Source organism: Entelurus aequoreus, linkage group LG25 (assembly GCF_033978785.1).
Source record: "Entelurus aequoreus isolate RoL-2023_Sb linkage group LG25, RoL_Eaeq_v1.1, whole genome shotgun sequence".
NCBI lineage: Eukaryota > Metazoa > Chordata > Actinopteri > Syngnathiformes > Syngnathidae > Entelurus > Entelurus aequoreus.
This window is the reverse complement of record NC_084755.1, coordinates 39,708,407-39,722,737: the sequence shown is the minus strand read 5'-3', so window position 1 is coordinate 39,722,737 and position 14,331 is coordinate 39,708,407. Positions and strand designations below refer to the sequence as shown.

The 14,331-nt window shown below is 37.3% G+C and overlaps 1 protein-coding gene across 1 annotated transcript in view; it reads right to left on the bottom strand.

Annotated features, from left to right (window-relative positions):
* LOC133642373 (netrin-1-like) overlaps nucleotides 1–14,331 on the bottom strand; it is a 141,810-nt gene that overhangs the window by 31,608 nt on the left and 95,871 nt on the right. The window contains exon 4 of the mRNA XM_062036521.1: nucleotides 7,373–7,426. Coding sequence (XP_061892505.1) covers nucleotides 7,373–7,426 — 54 coding nt within the window. The remainder of the gene's footprint in view (nucleotides 1–7,372; nucleotides 7,427–14,331) is intronic.

The window sequence follows — 14,331 nt, the reverse complement described above, 5'->3', positions numbered from 1 at the left end:
TGTGCTTGAAAATACATGGACAATAAAACTCTGTTAAAATGGCACGCCTGGCTCCTGTGACGTGGTATCTGTGGAACGGGTAGGGATCAAGTCTTCCACAGTCATAAGAATGAAGTTGTACAGAAAATAATCTTACAGGATTAAAGTCGGAATTTTTTAAAAATAAATTATCGTTAAAAAAAAAGTTTTTTTTAATTACATAGTACTTTATTTAGAGGTTTTTTTATTTATTTATTTTTAGAATTTATTTTATTTTTCAAACACCCGTATTTGACCGAAATCACGTTGTATTCAATCAAGAAAAGCAGTATTTGCTCGGGAATTAGGTCCGAGTACCTTCCGTTCATTCTACTTCCAATTCTGAAACGCAAATCAAAGAAGTAAATTAGGGCCGTTTTTCCCCAATTTTTATTATATAAGGCAGATTTTAAAACAAACAAAAAAAGGGTTGATGTTCATTGAAATATTGCCATAAAATAGGATTTGTGCCATTTTCCTTTTATGGGTTTTTATTTTTCCAGTTACACACAAAAATCTGATTTATGGTCATCCAAAATGCAAAAATGCTTGTTTATCTGTGTGACGACAAATTGAACCGGAAGCAGTATTTTAACTATTCCTTTGCGTTTAGCATGTTTTTAGCATAGCGCTAACATCTTTGTTCAGCAGGAGTTCTAATGTTGTTTTAAAAAAGTGTCATTAAATAGTTGTTCAACTTTTGTTTCAGAAATAAAAATAGAAAAAATGTCCCGAAATTTGTGTTTTGATATAGAATGGACGGAAGCTACACAGACCGAATTTAAATATTTCTGTTAAATAAACGTCATAAAGTAAAACAAATAAATATAAATTTAATTTAAAAACATTTTTTATATAGTCATACAAGAAGAGAATACATTTGCATTTTTTTCTTGAAAAAAGTTAAATTTTTGTCCTAATTATCGTAAAGGTGATATTTTTCGACAGTTGTACCGTGTTTTTCGGACGATAAGGCGCACTTAAAATCATTTCATTTTCTCAAAAATCGACAGTTTTATACAAAATCGACGGTGCGCATTTTGTTAAAAAACGGAGAGTAAATTTTTCCCAAGTACCGTATTTTACGGACCACAGGGCGCACCGGATTATAAGGCGCACTGCTGATGTATTGTCTATTTTCGATGTTTTTTCAAATATAAGACTCACTAGTGCAACAACAACGCCGGAAATGTGTCCCGTGAAAAAACGTCCGACCGGAACTCTCTAATAACTAAAGTTCCTTGGGTGAATAATGTAAACTCACTACACCGATATGTTTTAGTGCTTTCATGGTGAGTTTACTGACAGATATAAGTAAGAACTTTACACTACTTTATATTAGAAATGGCAACAGTGGAGGATGAATGTCACATAACAAGAAGATAGAGAAAAAGAAGAAGCTTATCGACTACGGTGTCGGCACCGACTACAAAGGCGGACGCGCGCAGATTTTCAGGATTTATGCAGATCCCAAATACACATCAGCAGGTACCAGAAGGTAAGAAAAGTTGCTTTTGCATATTATTGCGAAACAAAACGCCAGATAATATGTCTTACCTTATACACACACACCATAATAATACTCCTATGTTGAAGCACAGTACAATCCATCAAGCGGTGTGGCTTCATAGCTTACCAAAACCGTGCTAAAACATTTGGTAGATTTTTGAGCGCCGTGTGTAATGTTCTATATTTTCAATGGAACATATAACATTTTGGTGTTGTTTACTTGAGTCATATTGCAGCCTACATGTATCTCTTATGTGTGTCTGCCATGATATTGCAGTCTACACGTATCTCTTATGTGTGACTGCCATCATAGTGCAGTCTACACGTATCTCTTATGTGTGACTGCCATCATAGTGCAGTCCACACATATCTCTTATGTGTGTCTGCCATGATATTGCAGTCTACACGTATCTCTTATGTGTGACTCCCATCACATTGCAGTCTACATGTATCTCTTATGTGTGACTGCCATCATAGTGCAGTCCACACATATCTCTTATGTGTGACTGCCATGATATTGCAGTCTACACGTATCTCTTATGTGTGACTGCCATCATAGTGCAGTCCACACATATCTCTTATGTGTGACTGCCATCACAGTGCAGTCTACACGTATCTCTTATGTGTGACTGCCATCACAGTGCAGTCTACACGTATCTCGTGTGACTGCCATCATAGTGCAGTCTACACGTATCTCGTATGTGCGACTGCCATCATAGTGCAGTCTACACGTATCTCTTATGTCTGACTACCATCACAGTGCAGTCTACACGTACCTCTTATGTGTGACTGCCATCACAGTGCAGTCTACACGTATCTCTTATGTAACTGCCATCATAGTGCAGTCTACACGTATCTCTTGTGTGACTGCCATCATAGTGCAGTCTACACGTATCTCGTACGTGTGACTGCCATCATATTGCAGTCTACACATATCTCTTGTGTGACTGCCATCATATTGCAGTCCACATGTATCTCTTATGTGTGACTGCCATCATATTGCAGTCTACACATATCTCTTATGTGTGACTGCCATCATATTGCAGTCTACATGTATCTCTTATGTGTGACTGCCATCATATTGCAGTCCACATGTATCTCTTATGTGTGACTGCCATCATAGTGCAGTCTACATGTATCTCTTATGTCTGACTGCCATCATATTGCAGTCCACATGTATCTCTTATGTGTGACTGCCATCATAGTGCAGTCTACATGCATCTCTTATGTCTGACTGCCATCATATTGCAGTCCACATGTATCTCTTATGTGTGATTGCCATCATATTGCAGTCCACATGTATCTCTTATGTGTGACTGCCATTATATTGCAGTCTACACGTATCTCTGATGTGTGACTGCCATCATAGTGCAGGCTACATGTATCTCTTATGTGCGACTGCCATCATATTGCAGTCTACACGTATCTCTTATGTGTGTCTGCCATGATATTGCAGTCTACACGTATCTCTTATGTGTGACTGCCATCATATTGCAGTCTAAACGTATCTCTTATGTGTGACTGCAATCATATTGCAGTCTACATGTATCTACTATGTGTGACTGCCATCTACTGGTCGCACTTTTCATTTCACCACGTAGCAAATAAAATAGTTTCAAAGTCGGTAAGCACAACCAAAATTATTCCGTACATTAGGTTATAAGGCGCACTGTCGAGTTTTGAGAAAGAAAAAAGGATTTTAAGTGCGTCTTATAGTCCGGAAATTACGGTAGTTCTAATCGAACTAAAATAAAATGTAACAGCTAAGTTGTATTTTTTCTTTATAAGGTCATAAATCGCTAAATAAATTGTAAAGAGCCCCAAACTTCACACTCAGAAATGACTCGACTTATTCGATATTAATTCAGGAGACACGCCAAACAACAAGTTCCGAGAGGTGGTGTGCCTAATCACCCGTGAAGGGACACACTCCAAAAATGCGAGGGGTAAACGGCGTGGTCTCATGTCCAACACGGAGACTCTTGTCGGCGCAAACCAACAATGGCGTTGCTGCCAGCCTTGATTGAAATACAAACTGCTGCAAACGAAGCATGTAATCAGATTAGTGGGTGAGACTGGGAATACAAGCAAAGATGCCGCGGGGAGCAATGAATAAAAAACTATCTGGAGTTTACATCAGCAGAGGACCTCAATGGAGGGATGCCAAGTATGGAGATGCAAACATTGACATACAACTTGCCTGGACAACATGGCAAAACAAGGCATGGTCGGAACAGGAAGACATTGGGTTACAGAATAAAAGTGTCAAAAAAACAATAATTTTAGATAAAATGCGATTCTTATTTGTAATAATTCTTAATCGATCCAAAAAAATATATATATATATATTTTTTTTTTCAATCTGTCCTGTCCATCCACTCAGACAAATCATATAGTTGATGTCTTATTCGTATTTGACTTTATTACATGTTTGGCTAGAATTCTATTAAACAAAACCAATTTTACTTTAAGTAATATAGAAACTGATCACAGCTGTTTATTTATTTTATGGAGGAATGTACAAAAGCCAAAAGCAGTGAAGTTGTCACGTTGTGTAAATGGTAAATAAAAAGAGAATACAACAAATTCTTTTCAACTTATATTCAATTGAATAGACTGCAAAGACAAGATATTTCATGTTCACACTGAGAAACTTTGTTATTTTTCCCAAATATTAGCTCATTTGGAATTTGATGCCTGCAACACGTTTCAAAAAAGCTGGCACAAGTGACAAAAAAGAGTGAGACAGTTGAGGAATTAAGATTAAAGATTAAAGTACTAATGATTGTCACACACACACTAGATGTGGTGAAATTTGTCCTCTGCATTTGTCCCATCCCCTTCGGGAGCAGTGGGCAGCAGCAGCGCCGCGCCCGGGAATCATTTTTGGTGATTTAACCCCCAACTCCAACCCTTTGTTGCTGAGTGCCAAGCAGGGAGGTTATGGGTCCCATTTTTATAGTCTTTGGTATGACTCGGCTGGGATTTGAACTCCAACCTACCGATCTCAGGGCGGACACTCTAACCACTGCTCATCAAAGACTTATTTGGAACATCCCACAGGTGAACAGGCTAATTGGGAACAGGTGGGTGCCATGATTGGGTATAAAAGCAGCTTCCATGAAATGCTCAGTCATTCACAAACAAGGACGGGGCGAGGGTCACCACTTTGTCAACAAATGCCTGAGCAAATTGTTGAAGAACAACATTTCTCAACAAGGAATTTAGGGATTTCACCATCTACGCTCCGTAATATCATCAAAAGGTTCAGACAATCTGGAGAAATCACTGCACGTAAGCCATGATATTACACGCCTTGGATCCCTCAGGCGGTACTGCATCAAAAAGCCACATTAATGTGTAAAGGATATCACCACACGGGCTCAGAAAGACTTCAGAAAACCACTGTCAGTAACTACAGTTGGTCGCTACATCTGTAAGTGCAAGTTAAAACTCTACTATGCATCCATTTACTACCGCTTGTCCCTTATGGGGGATCGCGGTGGGGTGCTGGAGCCTATCTCAGCTGCATTCGGGCGGAAGGCGGGGTACACGCTGGACAAGTCACCACCTCATTCCAGGGCCAACACAGATAGACAGACAACATTCACACTCACATTCGCATACTAGGGCCTATTTAGTGTTGCCAATCGATGGATGGATGGACCCAGAAACGCCGCCGGCTTCGCTGTGCCCGAGCTCATCTAAGATGGACTGATGCAAAGTGGAAAAGTGTTCTGTGGTCTAACGAGTCCACATTTCAAGTTGTTTTTGGAAACTGTGGACGTCGTGTCCTCTGGACCAAAGAGGAAAAGAACCATCCGGATTGTTCTAGGGTGAAAGTGTAAAAGGCAGCATGTGTGATGGTATGGGGGTGTATTAGTGGCCAAGACATGGGTAACTTACACATCTGTGAAGGCACCATTAATGCTGAAAGGTACATACAGCTTTTGGAGCAACATATGTTGCCATCCAAGCAACGTTATCATGGACGCCCCTGCTTATTTCAGCAAGACAATGCCAAGCCACGTGTTACATCAGCGTGGCTTCATAGTAAAAGAGTGCGGGTACTAGACAGGCCTGCCTGTAGTCCAGACCTGTCTCCCATTGAAAATGTGTGGCGCATTATGAAGCGTAAAATACCACAACGGAGACCCCGGACTGTTGAACAACTTAAGATGTACATCAAGCAAGAATGGGAAAGAATTCCACCTGAAAAGCTTCAAAAATTGTTGTAAAAAGGAAAGGCCATGTAACACAGTGGTAAAAATGCCTGTGACAATTGTTTTGCTATATGTTGCTGCCATTAAATTCTAAGTTAATGATTATTTGCAAAAAAAATTAAGTTTCTCAATTTGAACATGAAATATATATTTTTATACACTGAATTTATTTTAAACTCAATTGTTATACAGTTTTTTTCAAACTTTTCATAGACTGAATTGTTATACACTGAATTTTTATACACTGGGTTTTTAATACACTGAATTTTTTTTACCCTCAATTTTGTATACAGTCAATTTTTATAGACTGAATTGTTATACACTGAATTTTTATACACTGTTTTTTTTACACTGAATTTATTTTACACTGAATTTTTTTTTACACTTAATTTTTCAGCACTGAATTTTTTTATACTCACTTTTTATCACACAATTTTTATACAGTCAATTTCAATAGACTGAATTCTTATGCGTTGAATTTTTATACACTGTTTTTTTTTTACTAAACTTTTTTTTTTTACACTCAATTTCTTATACAGTCAATTTTTATAGACTGAATTGTTATATCACTGTGATGAGGTGGCGACTTGTCCAGGATGTACCCCGCCTTCCGCCTGAATGTAGCTGAGATAGGCTCCAGCGACCCCCCGCAACCCCAAAAGGGACAAGCGGTAGAAAATGGATGGATGGATTGTTATACACTGAACTTGTATACACTGTTTTTTTACACTGAATTTATTTTACACAGAATTTTTTTGACATTTAATTTTTATAAAAAAAAAATTTAAACCGATTTTTTTTTTACACACATTTTTTACACTAAACTTGTTACAGTTAATTTTATTTTTTATTTACACTGAATTTATTTTACACATAATTTTTTTTTTACACTTACTTTTTCAGCACTGAATTGTTTTTATACTTTTTATACTCACTTTTTATCACACAATTTTTATACAGTCAATTTCTATAGACTGAATTCTTATACGTTGAATTTTTATACACTTTTTTATTTTACAAATAATTTTTTTTACACTCAATTTCAGTTTTTTTTACACTGAATTTATTTTACACTGAATTTTTTTGACACTGAATTTTTATTTAAAAAAATTTAAACCGATTTTTTTTCTTTACACAATTTTATACAGTCAATTTTTATTGGCTGAATTGTTATACAATAAATCTTTATACACTGTTTTTTACGCATCATTTATTTTACACTGAATTTTTTTAAACTAAATTTTTATACATCTTTTTTTAAAATGATTTTTTTTACACTGAATTTTTATACACTGAATTTTTTTTACACTGAATGTTTATACATTGACTTTAAAACACTTTCTTTTCAATCAAATTGTCAGCATAATTTGATGTGAAGAAATTCAGTTCACAAAATTAAAACGCAAAAAAAATCGGTTACATAAATTCAGTAAATAAAGACACAAATGAACCTCCTTACAATGGCGACCGCATACTTTTTCACAAAAATTGGCCGATACAGATCAGCGGCAAATCAATCGTCACATCTCTAGAAAAAAAATGGGAAGACTCAAAAGGTCTTCTTTGTTTGCAAGCCCATCCCTTGCAGAAACACAGATATGAGTTGAATGCTTGTTACTGACCCGATGTCTCGTCGTAGCTGCTGTAAGTTGCCGTCGGAGACGCCACTGGAATCTCTGCGGGGAAGACAGGAAAAGAGACATGAATGGTCATTGAAGAAATGATAGCAACATGTGTTTTGTAACTTAGGTCTGGGTTGATGTGCAACATACCTGGGAGAAGGAAGGACAGGATGGAATGTGACGTGATGCTAATGAAAGCTGATGCTTAAACATCTGTTATGAGAAGAGTGGTGTAGCGCTCTCTCTTGATTGCGGTATGTTGTACAAGCGCAACGCCAAGTCAAAGATGGACTTATCGCTCAATCATATCACTACTAGGGTTGCAAAATTCCGGGAATATTCAAAGTTGGAAACTTTGCATGGGAATTAACGTGAATTAATGGGAATAAACATTGAATGCAACATGCTAGATCTTGCAGCATGATTATTAGCTAAAACAACCTGATTTAATGCACATTTAGTTGAATTTCAACCCTGCACTGTGCATTCCTCCATCACATGCCCAGATAATTCCCAGCATGCTCCACACTACAGCAGGGCTATTGAGGCCACACTAGTATTTGAGCCCAAGGACTTCATCTAGTCAGGTAAGTGTTGATGGGGTAAATATATTTGATCTATGGTATTCAAGTGTAATAGAGGTGTAATTGCTTGTTACTGTATGACTGTAGACTACTCCAGCAGACTTACACTCAAGCTAGCTAGCTGTTCCTGTACTTGTTCAATGATTTTGGGGCCAATATCTCTAGCTAGCTAGGTTTATGTACCACCACCAGTCTCATAATGAACCCAAAATATATTCTAATATTAGCCGTGATGCAAATTTTCTCTGTGTTAAATCTCATTCATTTATGCTAACAACTTTAGCGATCCGAATTGACCTTTTTTGTGATGTGTAAAGTTCAACTAGCAAATACTAAATCAAAAGGTGTAGTTTCCTTCTGTTCTGCTAGCCATTCTGTTGTCATACAAGAATGTAGGTTATAGTTTGATTTATTTAGCATGCTGATTGACCGTTCATTTATTCATCTAGCATTCTAGCCTATTTCTATTCATTTGTCTATCAGTAAAATATTTTTAAAGACTACTCCAATCGTTTAGCTGACTATTTATATCTGTGTGTAGCATTGCATTTGTGTTTTACAAGCTTCTCGTCTGATTCTACAGAATAAGATGGACGGTGTCCAACTTTGAATAATCAAAAAATTGTCAAAATTTCCAAGCTTCCCAAGCTTAACTTCCCGTGGTAAATTTCCAAAAAGTTTCCGGAAATTTACCGGATTTACTTAATCATATCACTACCAATAGATATCTTCATTAGGGATGATGCTCGAAACCGATTTTCCCGGTTGTTCGATAAGAAAAGAACCGAGTCCTCGGACTCGAATCCCGTTTTGAGAACCGGTACCCGTTATCGAGACCACTATAGTAAAGAAAAACAGTTAGTTCTTTATTCGAATCCCTGGGAACTAATCCCAAATGGGCAATGTTATGCCCATTTGATTGTAGACTCTTACTGACACCTTGTGGCGATATAAAAATACTACGTGTCATTAGTCTGGCCACTTCCGGGTTGGCGAGTCAGTTAAATTCATGAGACAATTGAGAAGTAGACAAGTTGTGTTAGCTCTTACAAGCCTTGGAAAAGATAAGTCTGTAAGTAAACTGTTTAACTTGTTTATGTAACTCAATATTAAGGTGGAAAGTGGTTAAATTTAAAACCAAGATGTTTATTGAAAAACGATTTTTGTGCACTGTTTCAATGGATGATTTGAGGACTTAAAATGGCTGCCAGTCGTGTATTTCCACCATCGAAATAGTTTCAACACTCAGAAGTATTTGTTTGATGATAGTACTGTATATTTGTGTGAAGCTAATATTTACATATTGTGTATTACATTTCAGTATGTTAGTTGGATCACATAGCTTATACATTTGTCATTGTGTGTATTTCAGTTTAAAAAAAACAACAACACTCCAGTGCAAGACAAAAGTAAAGATAGGAAAAGACAAAGCAAGATCAACAACAATAAAGAGCCTAAATGGATTAATCTGCTTTGGAACTTTATTAGACGTCTTGGATTGTTTGTTAGCTGTCTGCCTGTGTGTGTAGTTAGTATGTTCCAATAGCAGCAGAAGTGCACTTTTTGGAGAGCTGTATTATTTTCAGTTTTGTGCCCAAGGGACTGATTTTATTTAACACTATATTATTATTTATACACCTATAGTGATCACAGAGACAGCTTGTTTTTGTGTTACTGTATATATTTGTTTTTCTGAAAAATCCCACTTAATATACTTTGGGTAACAACAGTCAATATTTATTTTTTTTATTTTTTTAGGGGGGTAACAGTCAATATTTATTTATTTATTTTATTTTATTTTTTTCTTATAAAATAAAAGTGAGCTTTTGTTAAACTAAATATTGTGTTTTTTTCCATATACAACAACCTATCTGGATTCGATAAGAGAATCGATAAGGAATCGGTTCGATAAGAGGATTCGATAATAGGCTCGAACTCGATAATTTCTTATCAAACATCATCGCTAATCTTCATGAAGTGCAAGGTAACAAATACCTCTTCTTCTACTCGTTCCTTCCTGTCGGCTCTAAAGATAGAACTGTTATCTTTCTAATACCAGCCCGATAAGGAGAGCTTTTTGATAAAAAAAAAAAATGAAATTTCTGTCTCTGTGTGACACTGGTGTTTATTAGTCAGGGTCTGGACTCTGCAGCCAGCAGATACAGCCAATAAATATATCAGCCATCATTCCTTTGGAAGCCATGTGTGGATTTATGGTGAGACCGTTAACCACGCAGAAGGCACATAAGGCCAAGTTAGGTGAGCGCTAACATGTTGTTTAGTCAGGGTGTTTTCCAACCCGAATAATGGAACATGATCTAAAAACAACATGGACTAACAGTGTTGTCCTGTCTTCTCAGCTTGATGGAGCGCAGATGTCAAAGCTCAAACGAGGAATCAAGGAATTCTTGGTTTTTAATCGTGTTCTTTGTCGTGGCTATGTAAAAATCAAGGGAAATAAACAATGGGATTGAAGTAGGAGGTGGTTTTCTAAAATATGTAAAAGAGACTGATCTCTAATTGAACCCCGATTGAAAAGTAAAAGAAAGGTAGAAAATTGATGAGCCTTTTGTCTGCTTTTTTCTATTGCCGCATTGTGTTGTGGATATTCAAGAGAGCAGTTGTGTGTGGCTTCATGTCAAGAACTCCATTGGCTACCCAACAAACACCGTATCCAATTTGAAATAATTCTCCTCACTTTCAAAGCTATCCATAACCTTTCTCCGTCTCTCTGACCTGCTCCCTGTCGCCACGCCCTCACGTTCCCTAAGATCCTCTTCATCCATTGTCCCCTTATATAAACTGTCCACCATGGGTGCCCGAGCTTTCAGCCGCTCAGCCCAGGGTTCGAATTTAACCACGGCAACTGCGGCAAAAGCCGCAGTTGTCAAAGCATCATAACAAACAGTTATGTTCCAATAGCAGCAGAAGTGCACTTTTTGGAGAGCTGTATTATTTTCAGTTTTGTGCCCAAGGGACTGATTTTATTTAACACTATATTATTATTTATACACCTATAGTGATCACAGAGACAGCTTGTTTTTGTGTTACTGTATATATTTGTTTTTCTTAAAAATCCCACTTAACATACTTTGGGTAACAACAGTCAATATTTATTTATTTTATTTTATTTTTTTAGGTGGGTAACAGTCAATATTTATTTATTTATTAGATTTTATTTTTTTATTATATAATAAAAGTGAGCTTTTGTTAAACCAAATATTGTGTGTTTTTTTCCATATACAACAACCTATCTGGACTCCATAAGAGAATCGATAAGGAATCGGTTCGATAAGAGGATTCGATAATAGGCTCAAACTCGATAACTCCTTATCAAACAAAAGTTTACATACACTTGTAAAGAACATGATGTCATGGTTGTCTTGAGTTTCCAATCATTTCTACAACTCTTATTTTTTTGTGATGTAGTGATTGGAGCACATACTTGTTGCTCACTAAAAACATTCATGAAGTTTGCTTCTTTTATGAATTTATTATGGGTCTACTAGTCAAAAGTATACATACAGCAATGTTAATATTTGCTTACATGTCCCTTGGCAAGTTTACCTGCAATAAGGCGCTTTTGGTAGCCATCCACAAGCTTCTGCTGGAATTTTGGACCACAAAATTGGTGCAGTTCAGCTAAATGTGTTCCTTTTCTGACATGGACTTGTTTCTTCAGCATTGTCCACACGTTTAAGTCAGGACTTTGGGAAGGCCATTCTAAAACCTTCATTCTAGCCTGATTTAGCCATTCCTTTACCACTTTTGAGGTGTGTTTGGGGTCATTGTCCTGTTGGAACACCCAACTGTGCCCAAGACCCAACCTCCGGACTGAGGATTTTAGCTTGTCCTGAAGAATTTGGAGGTAATCTTCCTTTTTCATTGTCCTATTTAAAGCAGCAGTTCCATTGACAGCAAAAAAGGCCCAGAGCATAATACCGCCACCATGCTTTACGGTGTTCCTGGGATTAAAGGCCTCACCTTTTCTCCTCCAAACATATTGCTGGGTATTGTGGCCAAACAGCTCCATTTTTGTTTCATCTGACATCACATGGACAAAGATAAGACCTTCTGGAGGAAAGTTCTGTGGTCAGATGAAACAAAAATGGAGCTGTTTGGCCACAATACCCAGCAATATGTTTGGAGGAGAAAAGGTGAGGCCTTTAACCGCAGGAACACCACACCTACCGTCAAGCATGGTGGTGGTAGTATTACCGTATTTTCCGCACCATAAGCCGCCCCGTGTTGTAAGCCGCACCTTCAATGAATGGCATATTTCAAAACTTTGTTTACCTATTAGCCGCCCCGTGTTATTAGCCGCACCTACGCTACGCTAAAGGGAATGTCGTCAAAACAGTCAGATAGGTCAGTCAAACTTTAATAATATATTACAAACCAGCGTTCTAACAACTCTGTTCACTCCCAAAATGTAATGTGCAAATGTGCAATCACAAAAATAGTAACACTCAAAATAGTGCAGAGCAATAGCAACATCAATAACTCAACGTTGCTCATACGTTAGTGTCACACAACACACAAAATAAACATTTAAAGCTCACTTTCTGAAGTTATTACTCATCCACAAATCCCTCAAATTCTTCTTCTTCGGTGTGCTTCGCTTGTTTTTTGACACCATCTATGATGTGGACGCGCATGCAGTCGTAGATCAACAGGAACGTAGCTGCGTGAAAAAAGTCACCCGGTCTCTTCGCTCATCTTTTCTTCATCCATCCATCCCTTTGAGTTAGCTTTTATGATGACGCCGGCTGGAAAGTTCTCTTTTGGCAAGGTCTTCCTTTTGAATATCACCATGGGTGGAAGTTTCTGGCCGTTAGCATGGCAAGCTAACGGATATTCACCGTACGTGTTCCCGTTGTATCCACAGTGCGGTTCACAGGAATGTCAAAAGTCAGTGGAACCTTGTACGCGTGTCTCTTAGTAGGAGACATTTTGTGGTCTTTACAGAAACACACAAATGAAATGAAACGTAATATCCGCGCGCTTCTTCTTCTACGGGGGCGGGTGCTCACCTTGGCGGTTAGTTACAGTAGAAGAAGAAGCGCTTCCTCTTCTATGGGGGCGGTTGCTTACCGTAGAAGAAGAAGCGCTTCCTCTTCTACGGGGAAAAAAGATGGCGGCTGTTCACCGTAGTTGCGAGACCTAAACTTTATGAAAATAAATATTAATATTAATCCATATATAAGGCGCACCGGGTTATTAGCCGCACTGTCAGCTTTTGAGAAAAATTTTGTTTTTTAGGTGCGGCTTATGGTGCGGAAAATACGGTATGCTCTGGGCCTGTTTTGCTGCCAATGGAACTGCTGCTTTACAGAGAGTAAACGGGGCAATGAAAAAGGAGGATTACCTCCAAATTCTTCAGGACAAGCTAAAATCCTCAGTCCGGAGGTTGGGTCTTGGGCGCAGTTGGGTGTTCCAACAGGACAATGACCCCAAACACACCTCAAAAGTGGTAAAGGAATGCTAAATCAGGCTAGAATGAAGGTTTTAGAATGGCCTTCCCAAAGTCCTGACTTAAAGGTGTGGACAATGCTGAAGAAACAAGTCCATGTCAGAAAAGCAACACATTTAGCTGAACTGCACCAATTTTGTCAAGAGGAGTGGTCCAAAATTCCAGCAGAAGCTTGTGGATGGCTACCAAAAGCGCCTTATTGCAGGTAAACTTGCCAAGGGACATGTAAGCAAATATTAACATTGCTGTATGTATACTTTTGACTAGTAGACCCATAATAAATTCATAAAAGAAGCAAACTTCATGAATGTTTTTAGTGAGCAACAAGTATGTGCTCCAATCACTACATCACAAAAAAATAAGAGTTGTAGAAATGATTGGAAACTCAAGACAGCCATGACATCATGTTCTTTACAAGTGTATGTAAACTTTTTATATATATATATATATATATATATAAAAAAAAAAAAATATATATATATATATATATATATATATATATATATATATATATATATATATATATATATATATATATATATATATATATATATATATATATATATATATATATATATATATATATATACTACCGTTCAAAAGTTTGGGGTCACATGTAAATGTGCTTATTTTTGAAGGAAAAGCACTGTACTTTTCAATGAAGATAACTTTAAACTAGTCTTAACTTTAAAGAAATACACTCTATACATTGCTAATGTGGTAAATGACTATTCTAGCTGCAAATGTCTGCTTTTTGGTGCAATATCTACATAGGTGTATAGAGGCCCATTTCCAGCAACTATCACTCCAGTGTTCTAATGGTACAATGTGTTTGCTCATTGGCTCAGAAGGCTAATTGATGATTAGAAAACCCTTGTGCAATCATGTTCACACATCTGAAA